Source organism: Xyrauchen texanus, chromosome 36 (assembly GCF_025860055.1).
Source record: "Xyrauchen texanus isolate HMW12.3.18 chromosome 36, RBS_HiC_50CHRs, whole genome shotgun sequence".
In the NCBI taxonomy this organism is placed as follows: Eukaryota; Metazoa; Chordata; class Actinopteri; order Cypriniformes; family Catostomidae; genus Xyrauchen; species Xyrauchen texanus.
Genome location: NC_068311.1, coordinates 7,084,083 through 7,110,502, shown reverse-complemented (window position 1 = coordinate 7,110,502; position 26,420 = coordinate 7,084,083). Strand labels below are relative to the sequence as shown.

Sequence of the window (26,420 nt, the reverse complement as noted above, 5' to 3'; positions counted from 1 at the left end):
AATTGCTTCAAAATTAATTTCCTATACAAATTACTGTGTTCTGAATCATCTATATTATTGAGCCCCATACCTTTCAGTCTTCCAAAGATCTCACAGTGGAGTGAATGGGACGCATAGGTATATGAGCACTTATCTTTGTGACTTTTCTCACCCAAAAAATGTTTTCTTCTGTCTCTCTCTGTGTATTTTCTCTACACATTTTTTTCCCTATATATATAGGGTTATATATATATATATATATATATATATATATATATATATATATATATATATATATATATATATATAACCCTATATATCAGCCTATATATATATATAACCCTATATATATATTTGGCTCCAGTCAGATGATACACTCGAGAAGTTTTTTAGAGCAGTGGTTATAGTGGTTCAACTATTTTTGACCCACCATAGTAAAGTACAAAACCTGAATTTATTGGACCTTGCATGAGTCACATTTTCTTTTAACTTGCAAACATTTGTTCAGGATTTTCATGTATAAATGCATGTATCAGGTGACATTATTTTTGTTGTTGATGTCAAAAACAAACATTCTCTCCCCCATTTTAAAAGTTGATAAGCATATTTATTTATAGGAGCCCATTATTATTTCCTAATATTAAACATAATTCTAACAGAACATTGGCTATTAAACAGGAGGAAAACGTGTCCACCTTGAAGGTCCTAAAGCTCTAATAATAATATAATAATTCTCTCTCTCTCTCTTTACCCTTTTTGTACTGTCAACAAACTTTGGCAAACACTGGGACCTCAAACCAGCATGTAGATTGCTCGGTACAAAGTAGAACTTAAGTGCCTCGTTATGGTTGCTGCCTGGTCAAAATAAGCTGATCGTCACGATTCGTACGACTGTTCTAAATTTGCCCAATTCGTATGATATCATGCAACTGCACACTTTTCTAATACGTGAACATTACTTGCTTCTGTCACATACAACAGCTTCCTATCATGTTTATACACTCTACTGATTGATTAAGTTTAGATAATGGCATAACATTAATAAGTATGTCCTTAATGCCTATTGCGGAACTCATGCTTAAATTCGCATTAGACGTCCAGGAATTTGCACATGATGAAGTCGTACGAGTTTATGCGAACAGCATCCTGCCAGACCATAGGAAATGCCAACTCGTAAATTATGTACGAATTTTCATCATGGGTTGGTTATACTCTATTATGTGTAATGTACATTTACACCTACCATGTCACATGCGCAGACTACAGATACTGCCCTATTGCTTTAATAGCGATGTCAACACTTTTTTATCCTCTGAAATAGTTTACAATGGCTTTCAAATACTCCAAATAAATTAATAAAATTTATTAAATGTCCCATTGTCTTTGAATAACAGTGAAAGATGAGAGAATGATAAGTTGAAGTTATATAGGCTATATTAATCTGGCCATTTTGCCTTTATATAAAGGATACTATAGAATATATACAGTATAAACTGCAAGTGAAAAAATCAGGTGGCTACAGGATCATTTCGTTTTCCAAATGGCAACTCGTGTGTACAGAATCAGCTTTATTGCCAAGTATGCTTACAGATACAAGGAATTTATTTTGCAGCTTCCAGTGCACACCAATACAAAAACAGCAGCAAGACTGTAGTGAATGTAAGTGTTATGTGTAGTTTGACCAGCAGAGGGCGCTCTACAGTCAGACATTCAACTTTACCAGAGAGGCTGTAATACGAAAAGTGAGTTGCAGTTGTGTTGCTAACTACCTTGTTCATGTGTTCGTTAACTGTGGAATAAAAGACAGTTTACATTTCCTTCTGTGTCTCATGGTGAGCTGCACGCAAGAATATTACATAATTGGCGATGAGGATTAAAATGGTTCACTCTGCTGTGTGATTCCTGACGAAGTTTGTGCGAGAAACGTGTACAGAACGACGACAGTGCGAGTTGACAAGCAGAAATGGCTGCACTAGTAGGAACGGTGAGTCCGTTTGATAGTGAGTCACAATTATGGGAGGAATACAGCGAAATGATGGATTATTTTTTCCAAGCAAATGGAATTGAGAATGCAGATAAAAAAAAGCTGTGTTGTTAAGTGGAGTTGGTGCAACCACATACAGTCTACTAAGAAGTTTACTGTGTCCTGAAAAACCAAGGGAAAAAACGTATGAGGAATTGATAAATGTACTCAAAGCTCATTACAACCCTAAGCCAAGCGAGATTGTACAAAGATTCAAGTTTAACTCACGAACACGGAAATATGGAGAGACTGTAGCTGACTTTGTGGCTGAGTTAAAAAAATTAGCACAGCACTGTGAGTATGGGGCCACACTGCCACAAATGCTGCGAGACAGACTCGTGTGTGGAGTGAATGACGATCGAATGCAAAGACGGCTGCTGGCTGAAGTGGAATTGACATTTGACAAAGCGCTTCATATATGTCAAGCTATGGAATCTGCAAACAAAAATATAAAAGATCTGCAAGGACTGCTGACAGAGGAGACTGGACAGGCAGAGAGATCAATAAAAGGAAAAACAGCAGTACACAAAGTGTACGCATCTGAGCAGAAGGTATGGCACAAAGATCAAATATGTTACAGATGTAAAGGGCAACATTCACCAGCGGAATGCAGGTTTGCTAATGAACTTTGCCATAAATGTGGAAGACGTGGACACATAAAGAGGGCATGCAAGACTAAGACAGTAACTGCTGTGGTCCAAAAAGCGTCGCACAAAGGGCAGAGAGGAGAGAAAAAGGAAAAGGTAGGAGGACATTTCTTGTGAGAGAGGAAGGGATGAGTGACATAGATGACACCAGTGACATTAACACGATATACAGTGTATCTCAAAACTTACCTAGGGTTGCTCTTATTACGCAAACCATTAAAGTGAATGGCATGGAGGTGAAATTTGAAGTTGACACAGGCTGTGGAGTAACGATCATCAGCAAAGATCAATATTCGAAGATGTGGAAAAAAACAGAGATGCCAGAATTGAGCCCTTGCCATCTGAAGCTGAAAACTTATACCGGTGAGAAAATGGAGGTGCTGGAAATGGCTTCAGTGCCAGTGCAGAGCCAGAATATAGAGAAGAGACTAGCCATGATTGTGGTGGAGGTGGCAGGGCCTAATTTGTTGGGACGAAGTTGGTTACAGGAATTATGTTTGTTGCCTCGGCTGGTAAATAAAGTAGCAAATGTACCAGTACTTAAGTTGGCTGACATATTGGAGAGACACGCTGAGGTGTTCAAAGAAGATTTGGGTCAACTCATAGGCACAACAGCTAAGATTCATGTCAACCCCAATGCCCAGCCCCGATTCTACAAGCCGAGGCGAGTGCCCTATGCTGTTAGACCACTGGTAGAGAGAGAACTCCAGAGGCTGGTGGATGACAAAATCATTGAACCAGTACAATTTGCAGAGTGGGCAGCTCCCATTGTTCCAGTCAAGAAACCTGATGGTTCTGTCCGAATTTGTGGGGATTACAAACTCACAGTTAATCGAGTATCTAGTGTGGAGCAGTATCCAATTCCCAAGGTGGAAGATTTATTTGCTCAGTTGGCAGGTGGAGAAAAATTCTCTAAACTGGACATGAGCCATGCGTATCAGCAGATAATGCTGGATGAAAATTCCAAGAAGTATGTTACAAGTAACACGCACAAGGGATTGTATACTTACAACAGGCTACCATTTGGAGTTGCTTCGAGTCCAGCAATCTTACAGCGCACAAAACTGTCATCTTAGTGCACTCTGATTCCACTAAACCACTCATCCTGGCTTGTGATGCTTCTCCTTATGGAGTTGGTGCAGTGCTGTCTCATCAATTGGAAGATGGAACAGACAGACCGATAGGTTTTGTTTCACGAACATTAAATGCAGCCGAGAAAAACTATTCTCAATTAGATAAAGCTGTCATTTTTGGGGTAAAGAAATTCCACACTTGTATGGCAGACAGTTATCTATCGTAACAGATCACAAACCTCTGATATCGCTGTTTAACGAAATGAGAGAGGTGCCACAAATGGCATCCCTGCATATACAGAGGTGGGCAGTCACACTGTGTGGATACGAGTACACCATTGTGTACAGAGCTGGTAAAGAGCACCAGAATGCGGACGCGTTGAGCAGGCTGCCACTGACGGAAGGAGTGGAGACTCCTGCGGAGGAAGAGACAGTGTTGCTGTTGGAAGAAAATGATGTGCCTCTAGTAAAAGCAGAACAAGTGAGGAAATGGACAGACAAAGATGCTGTTTTGGCAAGAGTACGGGAATATGTTCTAAGAGGTTGGCCCAAGAAGTTGGAGGATCCATCTTTTCAGCCGTATGTAAAATACAGGACGAACTCAGCATACAGGAAGGATGTGTGTTATGGGGGGCCCGTGTAGTGATTCCGCCTCCGGGCCATGCGGCTCTTCTAAGACAGCTACATCAAATCCATCTGGGAATTACCAGGATGAAAGGTCTGGCGCGAAGCTATATGTGGTGGCCACACTTGGATGCTGAGGTGGAAGCCTTGGTCAAATCGTGTGCAGTCTGTCAGGAGAACAGAAATGCTCCGGCGAACGCGCCACTGCATCCGTGGTAGTTGCCAGAGCAACCGTGGAGAAGGATTCACATGGATTACGCTGGCCCGTGGATGGGTAAAACGTTCTTGATCTTGGTAGATGCCTACTCAAAATGGATTGAGGCTTATCCATTGAACAAGTGTACATCCACAGTTACCATTCAGTGTTTAAGACAAACCTTTAGCCAACATGGGATACCAGAAGTAGTGGTGTCAGATAAAGGCAGTTGTTTTACCAGTGCTGAATTCCAAGAATTTATGGAAAGAAATGGCATCAAACACGTAACCACAGCACCTTACCATGCATCTTCCAATGGTCTGGCCAAAAGGGCCGTTCAAACATTCAAAACACTGATGAAAAAGAGTGCTGGAGATTCCATTGAAACAAAGATATCAAGAGCTCTGTTCAGTTACCGAATTACGCCACAATCTACCACTGGAAAATCACCCGCTGAACTGCTGTGTGGAAGGAAACTGCGGTCTACACTGGATCTCATTCATCCTGATTTTAAAAGTCAAGTGCGTAACAAGCAATTGAGACAAAAATGGTACCATGACCAACATGCAAAAGAAAGACCTCTTGTGGAGGGTGACCCAGTTTACACTAAAAATTTCAGCTCGGGTCCTACTTGGATTCCAGGAACTGTTCAGAAAACGACTGGTCCTGTCTCATGCACAGTAGCATTGGGAAGTGGGCAAGTAGTGCTCTGACATATTGATCAGGTGAGAGACAGGCATGTTGCAATGTCCGTAGCACCAACATCTGAGTTGTTAGACACTTCATTGCCAGATGTTGACATTCCAATGTCATCTACAAAAGACTCAGGTTCCTCATTCACTGAGGAAAGTTATGTAAAACAAAAACTGGGAGATACTTCTGAAGTGGTTTTGTCAGAAACTTTCCTTGGATTGGAAAAACCTGAGTTGAGAAGGTCTACACGTAATAAAAAGACTCCCAGCTATCTGAAAGATTATAATTAGAGTAGTGGTGAGTTCCCCAGCCGCAGGGCAAGAATGCGCCCTGGAACTCATTGGGATGGATGTAGTCTACCCAAAGTCCCTAGCTCAGTTCTGTGAGATGTTCATGTAAAAAAATAAAATAAAATAAAAAAAAAATTTGAAAACATCCTGGTTGTTATATTCTGATACACATAAGAATACTACTGGTATGGATAAGGTTAATCTAATTTTGGACTAGTGGTATCAGGGGGAAGGGATGTAGTGAATGTAAGGGTTATGTGTAGTTTGACCAGCAGAGGGCGCTCTACAGTCAGACGTTCAACTTTACCAGAGAGGCTGTAATACGAAAAGTGAGTTGCAGTTGTGTTGCTAACTACCTTGTTCATGTGTTCGTTAACTGTGGAATAAAAGACAGTTTACATTTCCTTCTGTGTCTCATGGTGATCTGCACGCAAGAATATTACAAAGACATATTAAAAAAGATTTATAGGCTACACATACACACATACAAGATGATCAAGTGAAGTGTCAGGATCTAACGTCCCTTTCATCTGAAAAATAAAATGAAAACGACTATTCTTTCCAATTTAGTAACACACATAAAGGGTCGTTCCGACCGAAAACCTTTTGCGTTAAAAAGTAAGACTCGGCGCAACGAATAGAACAGAACGCAGGTGTCTCGAGGCGCACTTTTAAAAGTTGACGTTCTTTTTAACCTGACACGGCGTCTAAAAACGCGGCGCTCCCTATCGAGGATGCACTGAAAAGGAAGCGAGACCTTGCACAACTGTCAAAGCTCCGTCTAGCGCATGTTTACATATATATAAAAAAAAAACAATGTAAAGAAAGCGCAGAAGGACGCATTGACGAGTTCGATGTGAACGGCCTCTGAGTCTGCATAGGAATCATGTGATTTCACTGTATTCCAAGTCTGCTTTACGTGTAAAATAGATTTATGGATTCTATTAAACAGTAGGCTATAGGCCTAATAAAATGTCTCAGAAAAACTTTTTTTTTGTGTGTGTGTAGGCCTAATCTATTTCTCATCCATCTCATTACTTTTATATTCGTTTATTTGATATATAAATTACGTTCAGTTTTATAAATCTAACTTCGGTCACAACATAGGCTACTATAAATGCGGCAACTAGCATTATAAGCAAATAAATGTCCATCCACCCGATTTAAAATCCCGGCATGACGTTACAAAAAAAATCTCCCAAACAGTTTAAAAGCAACAAGCTCCTGAGCTAGAATCTAACTAACGATACTCGCTCCTCCTGGATGTTGTCGATAGTGAAAGTACACGCCCCTGATGGTTTCACAGTGTCGTCTTCTTGATCGTCCCCGCCTAATACCCAGTTATCACTCTCCTGAGATTAGCTCCACTCTCGCTTGCAAAGTCTGTAGCTGGTGCGCATCTCTCCCACTGCACGGCGGAAGAGGCACCGGATATGTGAGGGGGAAGCGTCGCAAGTCAACTCGGAATGCCCCTTGCTCCAGTGTCATGCACGGCCCTGAACGGGCTCCGACTATATCTCCGTCTCGATTTAGGAGTTTTTTGCTTGGCACATAATTTCTGACCAAACAAAATTGTGAAATGATTTGACAATGCATAGTAATACCATACTGTATTATTACAGCGATACTTTATAAAAAAAAAAAAAAAAAAAAAAGAAAAGCTCATATATGACCACAAGCTGGCGCCATGCTCCATTTATTTATTTATTCTTGCACAGGATTGTTTGTACCTGGGCCCAATATGGGTCCCTTGTGCGCCACAAGATTATTATTATTATTATTTTTTTTTTTTTAATAAGTTATAAGTTATATATTAATCATCGAACTCATGAAAATGCCATCATGACATCATAATTCTTTATTCAGCCACTCCCATAAAAAGCTGTTATTGTTCATGAAGAACATAAGGTTCAGATCTTCTATCAGCAGAAAAATATGCAGCTTTGTAATCATCAACGCTGAAAGACCACTGCGTGGGCTTTCAATAGATTCTCAGACAATAGACCTGTTGTACTTCCAATCCAGAAGACAGCTTGCATTTTGGAGCCATGAGTCCACACAGTAATTTCTTATGATGTGAAGAAAGGTGGTCCTCGCACTGCAGGGGTACATAAACATGTACCCTACATAAAACGTCCCTGGACATTTATCAACCATGTCCATAAAAGAGGGCTTTTATAAAACTGCCGGTAAGATATATTGATAGGGTGACATGAACAAATTTAACCTTTCACATTCAGTTGTATTTTTTCTTCAAAAAAGCAGATTTCAGCTTTCAATAGTCTACAGTAGCTACATGTTAAGAATGGTTTTAAATATGTAGCCTATTTCTTTGTTTTATTATTCCCATGATAGGATTCCCTAGAGTCATTGGAGCAATAGACTGCACACATGTTGCCATCTCCACAGCTCTAGGAGAACATGAGGCGGATTATGTGAACAGAAAGTCCTTTCACAGCCTTAATGTTCAAGTAGGGCTGTGAGATGATTTTGTTATTTGCAATTTAGATCAATCTTTAAATTAATAGTAACTAACAGATAGGACAATGATTTACTGTACATTTCATCTGCTGATGACTTGTGATCATGAATGCATGATCACAAGCTTGGATTCCAAATGATCTGGCTCAGTGCATGACACACAAATTTTCTGTGAGTATGTTGTGTCAGCGCTTTGAGGAGGCAAGTTAAATTTGTTACAGTACAAAACACTTTAAAGTGTTCATTTTAATTGTGACACAGCAAAACTTACTCAATTTTCCCTTTTCTGTGGCAGGGCTTTTTGATGGACTGTTGGTAGGAGACAGGGGTTATGCATGCCAGAGGTTTTTGCTAACCCCCTATCCTGACCCTCAGACAGGGCCACAAAACCGCTTCGATGTGGCCCTCAGTAAAACCAGGGTCGAGATCGAGATGACCTTTGGCATCCTAAAGGCACGTTTCAACTGCCTTAGGCGCTTAAGAGTATCACCAGAGCGGGCATCACAGATAGTGGCTGCATGTGCCATTCATTCTGCACAATATAACCACTATCAGAAAGGAGCGAGTACCACCACAAAACCAGCTTCTCCCCGATGAAACTGACCCCATCACACTTGACCACCCAGCTGGCACAGCTGTCAGAGATGCAATCACAACACAATATTTTACTTAATAAAAGCACATTGACACTGCAGAATCAGATAGGTCTCAAACTGTTTTATTGGTCATGTGGCTAGGGAGGAAGAGAGAGAGCAAGAGAAAGTTACATTAATAAATATTCAGTGTTCATACTAAAGGGTTACTTGGTTAAATAAGTTCACACACTGAGATCTGTTTTTCCAGCTGTTTGATCTCCAATTTAATTTGGAACCTCCTCCGCTCACAGTCCACCTCCTTTAGTGAACAGTCTAGTTCTAGACTCCTTTTGTAAAGGGCCCTGACTGAGTCGGTTTCCACCTGAAACAATTCCACCACAAACAATCATTACAAGTTTTCTGGAGGTTAATCAAATCACAAAAAGTGGCATGACTTTTTACAAACATAGGACTGACTGTAATTTATGTCAAGGGTTTAAAGTATTACCTTGTTCACATTCCTTCTGTAGCCCATTGAGGTAGAGACTTCAGTTTCTCGGTTAGGTTGTGAAAAACCCTACAATAAAAGAGATGTGTAAGGGCCAGTCACTTAATTATGACATTCATATGTGTGCCATAATAAAAAGCCCAATGCATTCACCTCAGCAACGGTCTCAGAACACACACAGACAGAGTGTCTTCATCATTTGCTTCACCCTAATAAATAAAAGTAGGCCGATATAAAGCAGAACTGTTGTAAAACTGTTGTGTTTTGTCTGCTGTATACGGACCTCTGTGTGGGAGACTGTGTGCATGTGTGCTGGCTTCAACAGGGACACTGTATTTCCCTCTACTGCAGAACAGAGTCAGCCATATTTAACATTTTTTAAAAATTAGTAATGCATTGCACACACATACCCAGTGTCACTTGCATCGAGGAGCCAGCACCAGGGTCAGATTGCACAGCACCTGCAATCCCATCCATAATCGTCCGTCTCTTATTGTTACTCAGAGCCAACTCCTCCGCCACAGTGTATTCTGGAGGAGGTCATGCCAATACATTCACATTTTACATACACACACTACACACTGTTATCTCGCATTTGCTCTAATTCTAGAGACTGTATGACAATCCCAGGAGATCAGCAGTTACAGAAAAATTCAAACCAGCCCGTCTGGCGCCAACAATCATCCATGTGATTATCTAATCAGCCAATCTTGTAGCAGCAGTGCAGTGCAACAAATCTGGCAGATATGGGTCAGGAACTTAAGTTAATAAATATGATCTTTGAAAATATGATCTTTGTGATTTGGAGCATGGCATGATTGTTGGTGCCAGATGAGCTGGTGGTTTGAGTATTTCTGTAACTGCTGATCTCATGGAATTTTCAAACACAACAGTCTCTATAATTTACTCTGAATGGTGCCAAAGGCAAAAAACAGCTGAGCAACAGTTCTGTGGATGGAATCACCTTGTTGATGAGAGGGGTCAACAGAGAATGGCCAGACTGGTTACCTCAGATAACCGTTCTGTATAATTGTGGTGAGAAGAATTGGGTTGGCGCAGTTTTGCAGTTTACATACATATATACACACACACACACATATATATATATATATATATATACACACACACACATATAATACATTAACCACAGATATTATTATACAGTATATGGCTACTAAAACAAAGTTACCATATGGATCCAGCAATGCTGTAGCAAAACCAAGGTTAATTGTATCAAAACCAAAGCAGTTTTTTACTGCCAAAAAGAAAGAAAACATGGTAGCTACAGTCATGGTTAATACAATATACAGTAAATCCATGAGTAGTTTTCATAAGGGTATCATTTATTAACAAGGATTAAAGATCTTTATCAATGTTTTAACACCTCTTAATTTAAATAAACCAGTAAAAATGGTCAAACAAGCCCATTATATAATACATGTAACGTCTAGGTTTGTCATTACTTAGTGTGAATAACTCCAGATTCTGTTTTTCTGTCATTACTGAAAGGATGGGTTCTGACTGCTGGTGTATTTCAACATTTCTGGGCGTCAAGATGAGCGGAAGAAAAAATAGTTCCGGTGCCATGCAACATAAATTCTTATATAATTATTATTTTCCACTTCGAAGCTTATGAGGTGCATTAATATTCATGTCTACTAAATAATAAGATCACTGGTTTTAAAAAAAACCTTCATAATCGATATTTTTATGTGAGGATCGATATTCTTGATACCACGTATCGGAAGTATCAATCCGCCCACCCCTCTCTCACAGAACGGCTGCTTCAGTTCAGTTTCTTCGTGGGGGAAAGTGCACGAACAATTTTGTCAATGACCTCTGAAAGGTGTTTAGACGATTCTTTCTGGAATCGTAATCAATATAAATGCCAGCTATGCGAGACTGAAAATGAAATTATAAAAGGTAAGTTTCTTGAAGTGTCGTTCAATTCTTCCATGTATGCCATTATTTAGATGTAACGAATCGTCACCACTGTTTGTTTATAATTTATGGCAGGTTTCGAATTCAGTCCAAACTGCGGACTGAGCGATAATGGAGATACGCTTGCTAGAATGTACAAACAATGCAATTACGGAACGTTTAACGACGGATCTTTCGTTAAATGCCAAAGATGTAAATCTTGCCCATCGCCGCAGTTGACTGCATCTATTTGCAGCGCCACATCTGATGCCGTCTGCTGCAAAGAAGGGTAGGCTACGTATTTATTTTTAATTTAAAAATTATATTTGTTTCCATTGAGTCCATTGTTTGTTTGTTTGAGTTGTGTGTCGACTGCTGCAAGATACAGTCATTGTAGGCTATTCTTTTTACCGTTAAAGTTCTAATATCTTAAAGTTAGTTGCATCGAGTCCGACTTAATGGGTTTCTCTGGTCAGGCGATGAAAATTAAATTCAGTTTGATCATGAATTCTGTTGGGTATTAAGGTTGCCACCCGTCCAGTATTTAAATATTTCTCTCGTATTTAAGCTGGTTAGATGGCTTCACGGTGAAATCGTTCCAGATCAATTTAACATTGATACAGGTTGTAAATTTTGCCTGCTGTGGTTAAGGGACCGTCTGAATAGTCCACAAATGGTGGTAAAAATTAATAATAATTTTTTTAATTAATATTAATGTATGAATACAATCATAAAGACAAGTACAGGTGAAGGAATATATATATATATATATATATATATATATATATATATATATATATATATATTATTAAAAAATAAATGTAGCATAAGATAAAGACAGATAATCGAACAAATTATAATAAATATATTTTAAACATATAAATGATGTATTTTATTTATAAATAATGGGTCAGGAAAGTTCTAATTTTAGCATATAAGAAAGGATATACTATTTATATTAATAACGCTTATTAACTCAACGCATTTATTGCTAAAACTGTGGAGTATGTGGTTAGGGGCCGTGATTTTAACTTCAAAAGTGGCAACTCTATTAGGTAAGAAGCCCAACCACTTCTGATTTAGAAACACTGGCTTCTCAAAGAAAAATGTGCACTTGTTTGCTTGTTTTATTTTTTTTTTGTAATTATTTGATGATGTTCCTTAAACATATTGTTCCATCGTTGTTTGCAGGGAACAGGTTTCACAGGGCCGATGCATCGATCGACCATTGCAGACCACCGTAATAACCGTAATAGAACTTCTTATAAACTTTGCAAGTGTTTCTTGAGCTTTGAAATGCCTCTGCACTCCCAAGATAAAATATTCTTTTTAGTTTTCTTCATATCTACATTAAACCAGAGGGCTATAAATGTTAAAGGAGCTTTCCAGGTTCAGTACAAGTTCAGCTCAATCGACAGTATGTGTGGCATAATGTTGATTCCAACAAACATTTATTTCAAGTCGTTACTCCTTTTCTTAAATAAAAACTTGGTTACATTGAGGCACTTACAATGGACGTGAATGAGGCCAGTTTTTGGATGGTTTAATGATGTGAATCTTATAATTGATCAAATAACTTGCATTTATTCATCTGTAAATAATTACATTGAGATTTTACATGGTTTAAATCCCCATTTTGGCATTAGGTCGTTGCAAAATTGGATTTAACTTTACACAGAAAAGGTTAGTAAGAGATTTTATCACACTGAGATTATGTTAATGCATATCTTTAACCATTTGTGGCTATACTTTTAAAACTGTATGCATTTTATCGGTTATGGATTGGCCCCATTCACTTCCATTGAAAGTGCATTATTGGAACCCAGATTTTGGTTTCTTCGTTTTTTTAAGAAAATGTTGGAAAAGGACAGGTCAAGGACAAGTTGAAATTAATTTCTTTTTAGTAATCAACAGCCACAAATGCTGTCGCTTGACCTTAAATTGCATTGAACCCAAAATATTCCTTTAATGTTTCCTTAAACTTTCCAAATAAATAACAAAACATTCGACAAAGAGTATAAAGGATTTTGGATGCATAATAAAAGCTTGCTAAAAGCTGCTGAAGGTAAAAATTATGTTTTCTTAGACTGAGAGTGGACCTTTTGCTACAACTGCCTCTGTGATTGATCACACCACATCCATTGCCAATCCAGCTGCCTCTGTGTTCAATCCTACAAATATAAGTGTGACAGGTATTGTTTTTCATATCTATTTTATCATTGGTCTAGTAACAGTAGTTTTAGAAATGTTGGATTGGTCAATAACAATATAAAAATAAGATATCTTTATTTTGTGTATACATCTCTGTAGGGATCTTTGTATGTGCTGGGATTGTATCCACGCTTACTGTAATATATCTGCTGATGCTTATCAGGAGGCGGAGGACAAGACGTTTTAATGAAGGTCAGTCAGAGTAAAAACAAAAGCATTTAAACAGGAAATTGCCAAGTCCTGTAAATATTAGTACTGGTTTGATTAATGTCTGGTATTTTTTAATGGTGTGTGTGTGAGAGAGATAGCCTATTTTTAAGTGTATTAAGGACTTTTTGGGGTTCCTCAGATTGCCACACTGACATAACCCTATGGCAGTGGTTCCCAAACTTTTAGCAGGCATGTACCCCCTGAGACATTATAGATCTTCCGGAGTACCCCCAACACCACCAATTGTTAACAACAAGGTTTTTTTTATTTAATAATATTTATTTTTATCAATTACGTCGAGAATAGTGAATAGAATCATAAAAATATGATTCAAAAGTCAACATATGATACAAATCTCATCAAAAGTCAACCTATGATACAAATGTGCTGAATATAATGATTTTAAACAGATATGCACCCAATCTCACACACAATAGGCCTACAACACATATCCAACATCTCATTGAAGATTTTGTTAACTTTTCACATACTGATAAGTATTGCTTTTCACATATGATGACATATTGTCTTAACTTCTCTGTTGTAAAATAATAATAAAAAGTGAACACATTAACAATAGTAAACTAAATAGTAAACAGTAAACTAAATTGTAGTAAACCACACAGAATGGCCTACCACCTCTCCATCCACATCACCAGTTTAATCAATGTGAGGGATGTGCCTGGATGTTCTTACATAATGCAGCGATGTTAGGCCGAATTGGGGACAGTTTCAGTCTTAGATCATTTTCCACAAACAGTCTGTACCCATACTTGGTCTTAAATTAAATTACTATTAGTAGAAGTTAATATAATAAAATACGTAGACCTACGCAAAAAAACTAGTTGAGGATAAATTCTTTAAAATTGGGCAATTCCAGCGTTATGGACGTGACATTTGCAGTCAAAACTTGAAATATAAATTCTCAGAAAATGCATTTAATACTGAAACGTCTGTTTATATATCCATACTCCCTTAATAAAGCTCCAGACATTAGAAAAATATCAGTCTACACATGCGTTTTATATTTAATATGAGAGAAATACACATGTGACGTGACACAAAAAATCTTTAACTTTTAGGTGGCAAAATATGTTTTAGTAATTCTATGAACTACACTGCGCAAAACAAAAGTAATACTACCCACCGGATGAGGGTCGGCCTCCACAGAACTTAAAATATTATTTTTATTTAATTTTTCGTGTTCGCATTTATGAGGAAAAAAACAATGTTACGGACATGACCGCTCTGAAAGTGACTTTAAAACTTTCTTTAAAGTGAATTTCATTTTTTACTAATTGTATCTTAATTTTAATCAATGTTTCATCAACCAATTGCCTGGATTTAATAAATAAGAAGTAAATATAGTAGAAAATAGATCATCATGTCACGGAGGCGCCGGCGCGTGAACTGGACTCTCGTCTAATAAATGAACCGAAACACAGCGTATAAGGTACTTGCCTCACAGGCCTGAGAAATATATAGAAAACTTGAAATGTCTACTTTTTAACAGAACAATTCAAAACGAAAGAAATCAGACTCTCTGCTTATGTAATCCGTAAATGTGCATTTCTCTCTGGCGCGTTCACTACTGAAGATCGCGAGTCAACATCGCCAACTTCATCTTTGCAGTCGACACTGACAAACACTTGTTTATTAATAAACAATTAAAATGTCTCCTTGCTATATTTGACATATTCATAATCATTACTTTTGCCGGTTCTTTGTGGCAGCTTTTAGATACTTTATTGGCAGCGCCACCCTTGCATGTTACATGAACGCGTCACCACTGCATCAGCACCGAAAACATGATTTCTTTCAAATCTAAAATCAAAAATCGTGATACGAACCGAATTGTAGGTTTGGTCTATCATTACAGCCTAGTAAGATGAGAAAGCAGGAGTTTAGTCGTTTGATTGTAAAAAAAACAATGGCTGAACATCTTTGCCAAGCGCAAACCAGTACAGAAGTAATCAATAAATTATCGGGGAGGGTCATGCCTTTTTTCACAATCATTTTGGAGGGTTATAGAAAAAATTATTGCTGGCGAAGGGAGGGTCAAGTCTTTTTTGACTACAGATCTCAAAACTCCCTTAAATAAAACCCCTTAAATAAAAAAACGAACAGTCCCTTAGATCTTTTTTCGCGTACCCCCTGAAATCAGTCCACATACCCCTGGGGGTACGCGTACCCCAGTTTGACAACCGTGGCCCTATGGAGACCAACTGGCAACCATTTAGGCTTAGAGGTTCTCCAGAGGTTTCTTAATCAAAAAGTAATTTGTATTTTGTTTGAAACTGTAATGCATAAGCCCTCAAAAATGTTTTAATCATGCAATCATGTTTTTACTGTTGCATGCTTGTAAGTATGACATCACAAGGTCTTGACTCACTGTAGAGAAGTGCTGTTTGTATTCCACAAGAAGTGTTTTCTGTGTCTTTAACAGAACTTAAAAACTGCTGTAATGAAGCAATTCGGGGAAAATTGCCCAAAAAGAATATTGCTGAATTCGTCTCGTACAATTTAATCAAAGAGAGCAGTAAAAATGACCACGTGACTGGATCTTCATATAATCTGTTAGGTGAGTAATTTTAGGAGTGCAATTGTCCAGGTGCAAAAAAATTTCCAGAATGACTTTTTAAAAGTGTGAATCTCACAAAATCTGCAATGGTTTTCTAAAATTTAAATCAATTCGATTTTAAAGGCAGTACAGAAAATGCTACCATGATGTATAAATACTAATATATATATATATATGATATATATATATATATATATATATATATATATATATATATATATATATATATATATATATATATACACACACACACACACACAATTTATTTTACTGTAATGAGAAAAAGACGGTATTTGGCATTACATCAATCAGAATTAGGGGGGTAAACTGCTTAATTGTCCTAAAAAAAAGGGACATCGCCAAAATCTTAAGGTTCCTTATTTTCTTTATTCATTATATGTATACACAGTACTGTGCAAAAGTTTTAGGCACCTAAGATGTTTCACAAAAACATTAGTCTTTAAGCTGGTTCTGTATAGCTTAAGCTCTTCATGAGTTTCACCCATAAACACTTGATTTCAATCCATTGATTTAGCTCCTGAGGTCCAGGATGCCCCTCTCAAAACAGTGCTCAACAACCTGGATGTTCTAGAGGAGCTTGTGTTGGTGTTAGACCCTGACATCTCTGGTGCTAAGAACACGCGACACCTTGCTGCCCAGTGCTCCTTTTCCTTTGTCTGGATCAACTATGCTTATTCCATGAAGGACCACAAAAGCCCACTCGTTGCTGTATTAGAGGGTGTTGTCACCAAGAATCCAGACTGGACTGTTGGTCACCTTGCTGGGCTGTTAAACAGCATTAATCGCAATGATGCAGTGGAGATTTTAGCAAAGCTCCCTGCGATAGTGGAAAACTGAGTGCTGGAACTGAAGACACATGCAACCCGAACCAACCAGGAAGCATTCCAACATTTAATGTTATGAAAAGGGAAACAGATGTTTGACTGTGTTGTAAAAACAAAGAGTACATGTAATTCATTATTTCGTTAAACAGAGCTCCCCCATTTTAGTTTTTGAGTTTCACTGCATATGCATAAGCATAACACAACATATTAATATTCTGCGTTTATTTACTTCTATTTCTTCTAATCCTATTTTTACAATGATTTTTCATTAAAAGACATTCTACATTATGTTGATTTGTATTCTGTTAAATTACCATAAATGTAGAGCACAAAATATATTAATTAATATCTTGTATTAATATTATATAATAAATTTCCCTTTTATTTCTGGACAGATTCCATCTTCCATCAAGAGAACTAAATTATTTAACTCCTGAGATCAGAGCATGACTGCTTTGTGCATTTTCCATACTCTATCAGCACTTAAGAAACATGCAAAAAAAATACATACATATTCACATACACATACATACATACATAATGTATGTACACACACACACACACTATGTATATATCCATTTTAGACCATAAAGTCTTCCTAAAAATTGATGTCCACACATGTGGATAGTGGGGCTAAGTTGTGAAATTTTAAATACCAAGCTGTAGAAACACATTTTTCAAATTGTTTGCTTCCAGGTGTGTTGGTTATTCATGTCTTTGAGACATTACATAAGAAATTAGCATCAATAGTTCTGATTCAAAGTAATGGCTAGAATCATCCAATCACTGCCAACCTTGTTAAAATACAATTCTGCATGAACAATTCTTAAATCGATATACTGATTACCATTGTCCTATGCCTTCCAAACGTGTTGATAGGTCCAAACATCTGCTGCCTGAAACGGAGCTTTAGACCAGATGTTAGGAGTGAATGCACTTATAGCTATAGGATGCTCCCTTGCTCTCGAATTAAGGAATGACTTGACCTCCAGTGTGCTGTCTGTCTGTCTGCACTGTTCTCAGGACAGTTTAAAATGCACCTTATTTTCATCCTAACTCCGTATACAGCCTCTGAAAGCAAAATGTTCCAGCTTTTGGATGCATTAATTGATTCTCAATGTGACAATGCACAGTGAATACAGGATAGTTTAAGGAAAATTAGTCATATAGTCCACGTAAGTGGTCATTGTTTTTAACAGTGTGTCATTTCGCAATCAGTAAAATGTAAAAAAATAAATAAATGGCATATCAGGTGAAACTAGAGACCACGCTTTTGACTCGAACTGTTTTAATGTAAAACATAATGAGGTTTCTTACCTGATGTAGTTTTGTTGCAGTTTCCATGTTGTTTTGTCACATTGTTGGCTCTCAGGAGGATAAATATGAGAGAATTGTTAGCAACGGATTACTCAAAAGATCAAAGATCACAACAAAACTTAACCTTTGTTCAAACATTGTACATTTTATTAAGCAAAAAACATTATAAATAAAAAAAAGTGCATAGAAAAATTAAACAGGTTTAGAAATATGTATACAACTATTTACAAACTGAGGGTTCATTTGTACAAGGTAGCAAAGACAAATTTTTTTTCTTTCATTTTTAAGTCTTTTTCAACATGTTTTTTAAAATAACCTACACAGAAACAGACTGATTTTCCCCAATAAGCTCTAGGAGACGCATCATCACAGGAGGCCCTGACTAGTGCTTTGCATCCTTCATTGCACACAAGCCAACTCTGCATGACAATACATATCAAGCGATTTTCTATTCTCACCTAGTTTTGCATTAGTATTACTTGATATTGTCTGAACAGCTTGAGGTAGAATCCTTGCAAGTCTGGGAGGTTCAAATAAAATTTCAGGTTCTTGATTACAATCACCCCCCTTAAAAGGAAATAAAGCAGGAGACGACAACGTGATGTTAAGCGCACAGGATGTAATAATGTCTGTTAATATCTCTGACTAAGCCAAATAAAAGAAACAACTAAGAACACGACATTTAAAAAAAATACAGCTGGCTCAAAACATCACTTAAAAAGGTCACGTTGCAAGAACTCATCCTCAAACAATGTTCAAAGAAAGAAAACGGAAAAAGGTTAAAAACAACGAAAAACCCTGAAGAAAATTCCGATAAGACCTTGGCCACATCCGAAGCAAAGATCTATAGGTATGTAATCCCCATAAAGACATAATGGAATAAATACAACACTCCTACAGTTTGAGCAATTCTTTATACTCTTATGAAATGAACAATGGCATCAGCGTGTCGATTTTTCAGCATGGAGTAGCGGAACCGACTCAATATTTACGCAAACTCTAAGGTGCTGAGTGCCAGGTCACATCTCAATAACTCTTCTATAAATATATATAGATATATTTCTGCTGCACAGTTTAATGCAGTAATGAGATTTTGTAAGTCACCAGTATACAGTCCTATATCTATAGGACACATTTAAACATTCTAAATCCCAAGATAATGCTCCAATTGTATGTGCAATTGTGGCAAAGAAATTATTTTATTGCATGATGTCATCACACCTCTAGAAGCTGTGATGCAAAGAGGATGCGTTTAGAAGTCACAATTAGCTTAAGTAGTGTCCTCTACTTTACAACAAAAAATTAAAATATTTATATACTCTCCAGGCATGATTCTGTATTGACACAAAAAAAAAATTGAAATCCTCAGACGTACAGATCACAAACATGCTAAAATGTCACTGTCTGAATATTCGGAATGGGGTTTGCTTGTTTAAAGACACAATGGACATATATGGGCACAAGGTTTGTTTTAGTTTTTTTCCGCTTGCTTTTATAGTTCCAGACATTATAAATACAGCATGTACTTTTTCAGTTCTCTAACACGACAGAGGAACTAAGTTTTTTCCTCTTCAGGACTCACGTTAGGCTTAGCACCATGGAGGCCTTCAAATGGACGAGTTTAAAAAATAAACTAAAAAAAAAAACTTTACAGTATTACGCCACACCACAAGCGCAAAAAACAAAGAATAAGCTTTTGTGAAAAGAATGAAGTAGTCCGTTACACCTGTCAGAAAACCAAAAATAAATAATTAAAAAAAATGGTAGTAGGTTTTTTCAAGCAAAGATGCTCTCCAGAGACACAGTGAAATGCAATGAACATGTCCATTACCGACTGCCATGCACAAGAAGTAAAATGATGGGTTATACTAAGGGGTTATACAGTGTTGTCCTGAGCAGTTTGAGTCTTTCTCAGCTAAACACAAGACTGTGTGTTCTAGAATTAAAACTATAGATAAACAGTTCTCAATTATACATTTACATCATTTAATTAGTAGTATGCATGTTTTTACAAGTATCTTCACTGCCACTAAGTTTTTGCACACTATGTGGTCCACACTATAAAATGTTTGTCAAGCACATGAGCTTGAGAATCTAACACATTAAGGTGGGGCTAGTGGAAAAAGGGGAGGGGGGTATTCATTGTTTTGGGTTTAAAGGTTTGTTCAGAAACTGGTTGCTAAGACAGCCCTGCCGAAAACATTCAGCTTTAAAAAGGTTCATGGAAAATGAAAAAGTTGCCAAAATTGCAGCAAATTACACTTCAACTCTGCCAATCAACGAATAACAATGTCCTTGTAATGCTTGATGTTTCTTTTCTGCTGAGAAAAGCTAGCCCTCCAGTTCTCTGTTGCCTCTCCTCACAAAACTCTATATTTTTGAGCTGAAACACTTGCAAGTTGGAGTCTTCCTTTCCAATTCTCCAGAAATCTCCTAATATGTGCCATCAGACCTCTAGATGGACCTCCAAATCGAAGGGTTGACTACATTTAGCCATGTTGTACCTCTCTCTCACCTTTTGCTTGGAACCCCTTTACCCATCAAGCCTCATTCCAATGTTTTTACCGGTCTACTTCAGCTCAGTTTAAGAAGCGTCGACAACGCTTGGCACCACAGTTGCAGCTGAGCTTGTTGCTGGCATCTTCTATGGGGAACTTGTAGTCATATGTCAGCTCTTCTCCACGGTAGATCTTCCGCAAGGCAAAAATGACTATGTGTTTCTGACCCTCCACGTTGATGACTCGAGAGTAGCAATTTGGTTCACAGGAGTGGTTGATGAAGCGTGCTGCGTTACCGTGCATTGTGGCATCTACAACATCAAAGTCATCAATGCGGAACATGTAACATCCAATGCCCTAAAAGAACAGAGTAAGAAGAGGTTGTAAGGGAAAACAACAGCAATATTCAGACTCTGACTAATCCCAACATCTCATTTAGGGGAGCATCTCACAAAAACAGGTCAAGGACACATTTCATCCCAAAATAAGACAAAATAAGCAATTGTATTATCCACAATTAAAACGAAGTTCTAACGATTGTTTGGATCATCAACTAATCTAACGATTGTTTGGATCATCAACTAATCTAACAATTATTTGGATCATCATCTAATCTAACGATTGTTTGGATCATCACCTAATCTAACGATTGTTTGGATCATCACCTAATCTAACGATTGTTTGGATCATCACCTAATCTAACGATTGTTTGGATCATCACCTAATCTAACGATTGTTTGCATCATCACCTAATCTAACGATTGTTTGCATCATCACCTAATCTAACGATTGTTTGGATCATCATCTAATCTAACGATTGTTTGGATCATCATCTAATCTAACGATTGTTTGGATCATCATCTAATCTAACGATTGTTTGCATCATCATCTAATCTAACGATTGTTTGCATCATCATCTAATCTAACGATTGTTTGGATCATCATCTAATCTAACGATTGTTTGGATCATCATCTAATCTAACGATTGTTTGCATCATCATCTAATCTAACGATTGTTTGGATCATCATCTAATCTAACGATTGTTTGGATCATCATCTAATCTAACGATTGTTTGGATCATCATCTAATCTAACGATTGTTTGGATCATCATCTAATCTAACGATTGTTTGGATCATCGTCTAATCTAACGATTATTTGGATCATCATCTAATCTAACGATTGTTTGGATCATCATCTAATCTAACGATTGTTTGGATCATCGTCTAATCTAACGATTATTTTGATCAACTAATTAATGATTATTAGAACGATTATTTGACTACTCTTGCGATTATTGCAACGATTAATCATTAGCACTTAACCGACTATTCAGTTTGTGCCCAAATTAAAGGTTGTATCAAACGTGCTTACTAACAATAAAGAGGACAAAATCATCTTTTAAAAATACCTATAAATGACAATCACTGAATTAAAGGGAAAACTACTTGGATTATTATTGTTTAATAAATGTCACTGCAAAAAGTCCTATTGTTATTACGTGTTTTTGTGTTGTTTTTTGCATTTAAAATTGTCTAAAATTCCTTAAAAACAAGATACATTAACTTGAGAAGCAACGTATAAGATATTTAGACTTGCTTTAAGAGAATGTATCTTGAATAAGTTTATTTTGATGTGTATTTTTTCACTTGTTCATACTTTTTTGAACATTTTGGCAGAATGAGAGTACACCTAAATGGAATGCTGTAATTTACACTTTTCACGATTACATAAATGCGACAGCTGTAAATGTAATCTTGATTATTTTTATATTCGATTAATTATGCAGCCCTAAACAATTACTACCATGAAAAAATACTTGGCTATGTAAACAAATTGGGGGGGGGGGGCTTTTCATTAAGGAGAATAAGATTTCTCAATTGCCATAATGTCGGAATGGTCCTAAAAATAACCAAAATATTAATCATAATAAAATATATTAATTCATTTCCAAAAGTGTTCTCGGTTTTGTGAGATAGACCCATAGATCAATTTTGGGATCAACAGTGAAAAGTCAAAAGTGAAAAAACAAAGAGATCTAAACATCCTAAATAAATTGATGTAATTTAACCTAGTGATAATGACTTATTTTCTTATTTTATTTAATGTTTATTTGACAGGGACAAATGCATAAAACATTGCTTTATAAAGAATACAAAGTAGATGCCATGCATACAGGTTTCTAGCCATGACTAATTTGCAACCCCTGTCCCTGGTTAGGCTTTTAAAATTAAAACAAAAATTACAGAGTATTGAGTTTAAAATTTATAACTATGAAAATACATACAATAAATACATCCCATACATGAAATAAGATATGGGCTTAAGTGGATGTAGAAATCACTATAAACAGAGTTTAGACACATTTAACAATACAAGACGACAAAAGTGTGCATATGTCTGTGCGTGCTAACATATGCAACATTATGTTTGTATGCATTGTGTTGTATCCTATACAGTCAGTGTTCACAGAGTTGTTTCAGTTTCAGCCATTGCTTTAAATGTGTATTAAAAACCTTGAGTTCTGTCAATGTTTTAATTTCGGATGGTAAAGCGTTCCACAAACGTATGCCTCTTACTGAAAATGATGTCTGACCAAATGTTGTTCTACGTTTTGCGGCTATACAGTTTCCACTTATTGTGCCTCTAGTTCTTATTCCGCTTTTTTGTTTCTGTACTAGTTGACAGAATATTTCTGGTGCAATGTTGTTCACACACTTAAAAATTAGTTTTAGAAATGAAAAATGTACAAAACTGTCAAAACTCAGTATATTATGCTTCCGTAGAATGATGCAATGATGCCATCTTACTGGTTTCTGGTCCATTACTTTTAGTGCCTGTTTATATAATGACCTAATGGGTGTAATTGTTGTTTGGTTGGCCTGACCCCAAACAGTTATGCAATACGATAAATGAGAAAATATCATAGAATGCATAAACTGTTGTGCTGCCTTAAGGGGTATATATTGTCTTATTAATCGGAAGCAGTTTAAATTGTGCAGAACTCTCAAGACAAGTCTCTTTACATGACTATCAAACTTAAGATGAGAATCTAAAGTAACCCCTAAAAATTTAAATTCATGTACCTCATCTATTTCCTTCTCATCAATCTTTATTCTAAAATTTTCATTGACATTTCTTTTTATTGAAAAGCACACAGAGACTGTCTTATTATAGTTCAGGGTCAGATGACTATCTCGGAGCCACTGTGATACACCATCCAGTTCTTTTGAAAGCATCTCCGCTGCAATCTGAGGGGTTTTTGCTGAGACATATATAATTGTATCATCTGCATACATTTGGCATTTAACCCTTTTGCAACTGTCAGGAAGATCATTTATATATAGACTAAAAAGTAAAGGGCCTAAAATTGAACCTTGTGGAATTCCGATTTGACAAGTTTGAACAGATGACTGGGTGGATCCTATTTTAACACACTGCTGCCTGTGTTCGAGATATGATCTAAACCAAGTTATTGCATCATCTGACAAGTTACAATTTTGCAATTTATTTCAAAGAATTTCGTGGTTCACAGTGTCAAAGGCTTTTTTCAAATCCAGAAATACTGCCCCCACTACATTACCTTTATCTAATGACTGTTTTATCATTTCAGTAAGGTAACTGTTTGCCAACTCTGTTGAGTACCGTGGTCTAAACCCAAATTGTTTTGCGTGTAGGAGATGATTACTTTCAAGATAATCAACAAGTTGTTTGGCAACTGTTTTTTCAAGAACCTTTGAGAGTGCAGGTAAAATTGAAATCGGTCTATAATTTGAGACCTGGTCAGATGCTCCAGATTTAAAGACTGGAGTTATAATAGCCGTATTCCATTGCTGAGGAAATTTATTTGCTCTAATGGATAAGTTTACTACATGTTTAACTGGCATTATGAGGAGAGAACTGTGTTTGTTTATTAAAGCGGTATCCAAGCCAAAGTTATCCTTGGCCTTAGATTGCCGCAAGTTTCACTTTGGTCTACCTCTTTTATACAAAAAGATGTTGATTGGTCTCTCAGTGTGTGTTTTAATTGCGCTGGTTTGAAATTGGCAGCCAATTCCTCAGCTGATTGGATAAAGAATCTATTAAATTGGTTTGCAATTTCAGTCCTTTCATTACTGACTGTTCCATTTATATTTAATTCCACTATTAATTTTTGTTGTTTAGGCACTCGCTTAGTTAAAATATTTAGGTGATTCCAAAGTTCTGAACTTTTCCCTCCTGATTCAGCCATCAGTTTCATAAAGTAGATTGTTTTTGCTTTGCGTAACTCCTTGACTACTTTGTTCCTTAATCCTTTAAAAACAAGTATATCTGTGTTAGTTTTTGTTAATAATGAATGCTTGAACGCAAGGTCTCTTTTTTCATCAACTGGAGAATATCCTTATTCAGCCATGGTAAAGCCCTTCTACGTTGTGGATACTTCAGTAACAGAGTATATTTCTGAATCACATCTGTGAGCGTTTTTGTCATTGTAGTACAGCAGGTATCTAAATCATGAGTTTGCTTAACATTATACCAATTTATATTCTGCAGTTCATCTTCAAATTGAGTTATTTTATTCTTGTGAATGCCTATAAGTTCTAATTTATGCAGAATATTACAAAAGGTTTGTAAACGGTTTTTGGATAGCTTTCTAACAATTAAAATCATATTGTGATCCGAAAGACCTGTGATTAAGTTGTACGTTTTACTCACTCACTCAGTTCTATTTATGAAGATCAAGTCAATAAGAGTTTTACTGGTTTTTGTTAATCTTGTCGGTTCTTTAATTATTTGGTGGAAATTATATTTTGTGTAGAAAAGTTTTTAACTTTTGCTTATTACTGTTACTTAACCAATTTATGTTAAAATCTCCTTGGAAGATTTAACTGTTGAAGTTATCTAAATCCTTGTGTGAGGGGGGATTATATAAAGTGACAATATTAAACTTCATTTTTGTCGACAACACTACAGTGATGCCCACACATTCTAAAGGTGTGTCCAGATTAATTTGGACACATTTAAATGTTTCTTTGATATAGATCAACACACCACCACCCCTGCCAGTTAGTCTGTCTTTTCTAAAACAAATATAACCAGGTACATCAATCATTTGTGTTGGAGTATTACTGTTTATCCAGGATTCACTTAGACACAGGTAATCCAAATTGGAGTCTGTCAATAAATGTTGAATCTGATCTATTTTTGATGTAATACTTCGAATATTCAAATGCCCTCCAACAATGCCCTTTGGTTTAGTCTTTGGATCCCATATAACCTTCGCATGGTTCACAGTCTGAAAGAATCTAAATTGTCTTTGGTTTAGTCTTTGGATCCCATATAACCTTCGCATGGTTCACAGTCTGAAAGAATCTAAATTGTCTTTGAAAACATAAATGCACTTTCCACTTGCCTTGCCATCGTAATACTTCTCTCGCTTGTCTGTAAGAACCGAACGAATGACAATGCCTGAATACTCTATGACCATCTCTCCTGCCTCTATGTTTCGCTTGCAGAAAAGTCCTCTTCCGTGGATTGCAGACCTAAGACATCAAAGAGATTTACAGGAATGAATGTGACTTACATGTGAATGAGAGATTTAGCCTGCCAAAGTAAATATTGTAGTTTAAATCTCAAACAACATTAGCTTTCAGCAACTGCAAAAGAGGGGGGAAGATTAACAAAGTGAAAAGTGTCACAAGTATTCATTTCCATAACACAAATAAGCCTTTCATAGCTCGATATTGACTAAATATTTAAACATGTAAAAT

General features: G+C 36.8%; 2 protein-coding genes and 1 pseudogene across 2 annotated transcripts in view; 2 read left to right on the top strand and 1 right to left on the bottom strand.

Annotated features, from left to right (window-relative positions):
- Positions 1 to 2,777: 2,777 nt before the first annotated feature.
- Positions 2,778 to 5,255, top strand: LOC127629473 (uncharacterized protein K02A2.6-like; annotated as a pseudogene).
- Positions 5,256 to 10,857: 5,602 nt separating this feature from the next.
- LOC127630037 (IGF-like family receptor 1) lies at positions 10,858 to 17,243 on the top strand. Its single transcript, XM_052107425.1, has 7 exons — positions 10,858 to 11,012; positions 11,106 to 11,298; positions 12,201 to 12,258; positions 13,096 to 13,201; positions 13,320 to 13,412; positions 15,877 to 16,011; positions 16,547 to 17,243. Exons 1-7 carry the CDS (start codon positions 10,922 to 10,924, stop codon positions 16,867 to 16,869), a joined length of 999 nt encoding a protein of 332 aa, XP_051963385.1. The 5' UTR covers positions 10,858 to 10,921; the 3' UTR covers positions 16,870 to 17,243.
- Positions 17,244 to 18,304: 1,061 nt separating this feature from the next.
- The window catches only part of LOC127629858 (histone-lysine N-methyltransferase 2B-like), a 61,754-nt gene continuing 53,638 nt past the window's right edge, over positions 18,305 to 26,420 (bottom strand). The window contains exons 34-35 of the mRNA XM_052107135.1: positions 26,063 to 26,192; positions 18,305 to 21,028 (exon numbers count right to left, since the gene is read on the bottom strand). Of these exons, the coding sequence (XP_051963095.1) occupies positions 20,753 to 21,028; positions 26,063 to 26,192 (406 nt within the window). The 3' untranslated portion in view covers positions 18,305 to 20,752. The remainder of the gene's footprint in view (positions 21,029 to 26,062; positions 26,193 to 26,420) is intronic.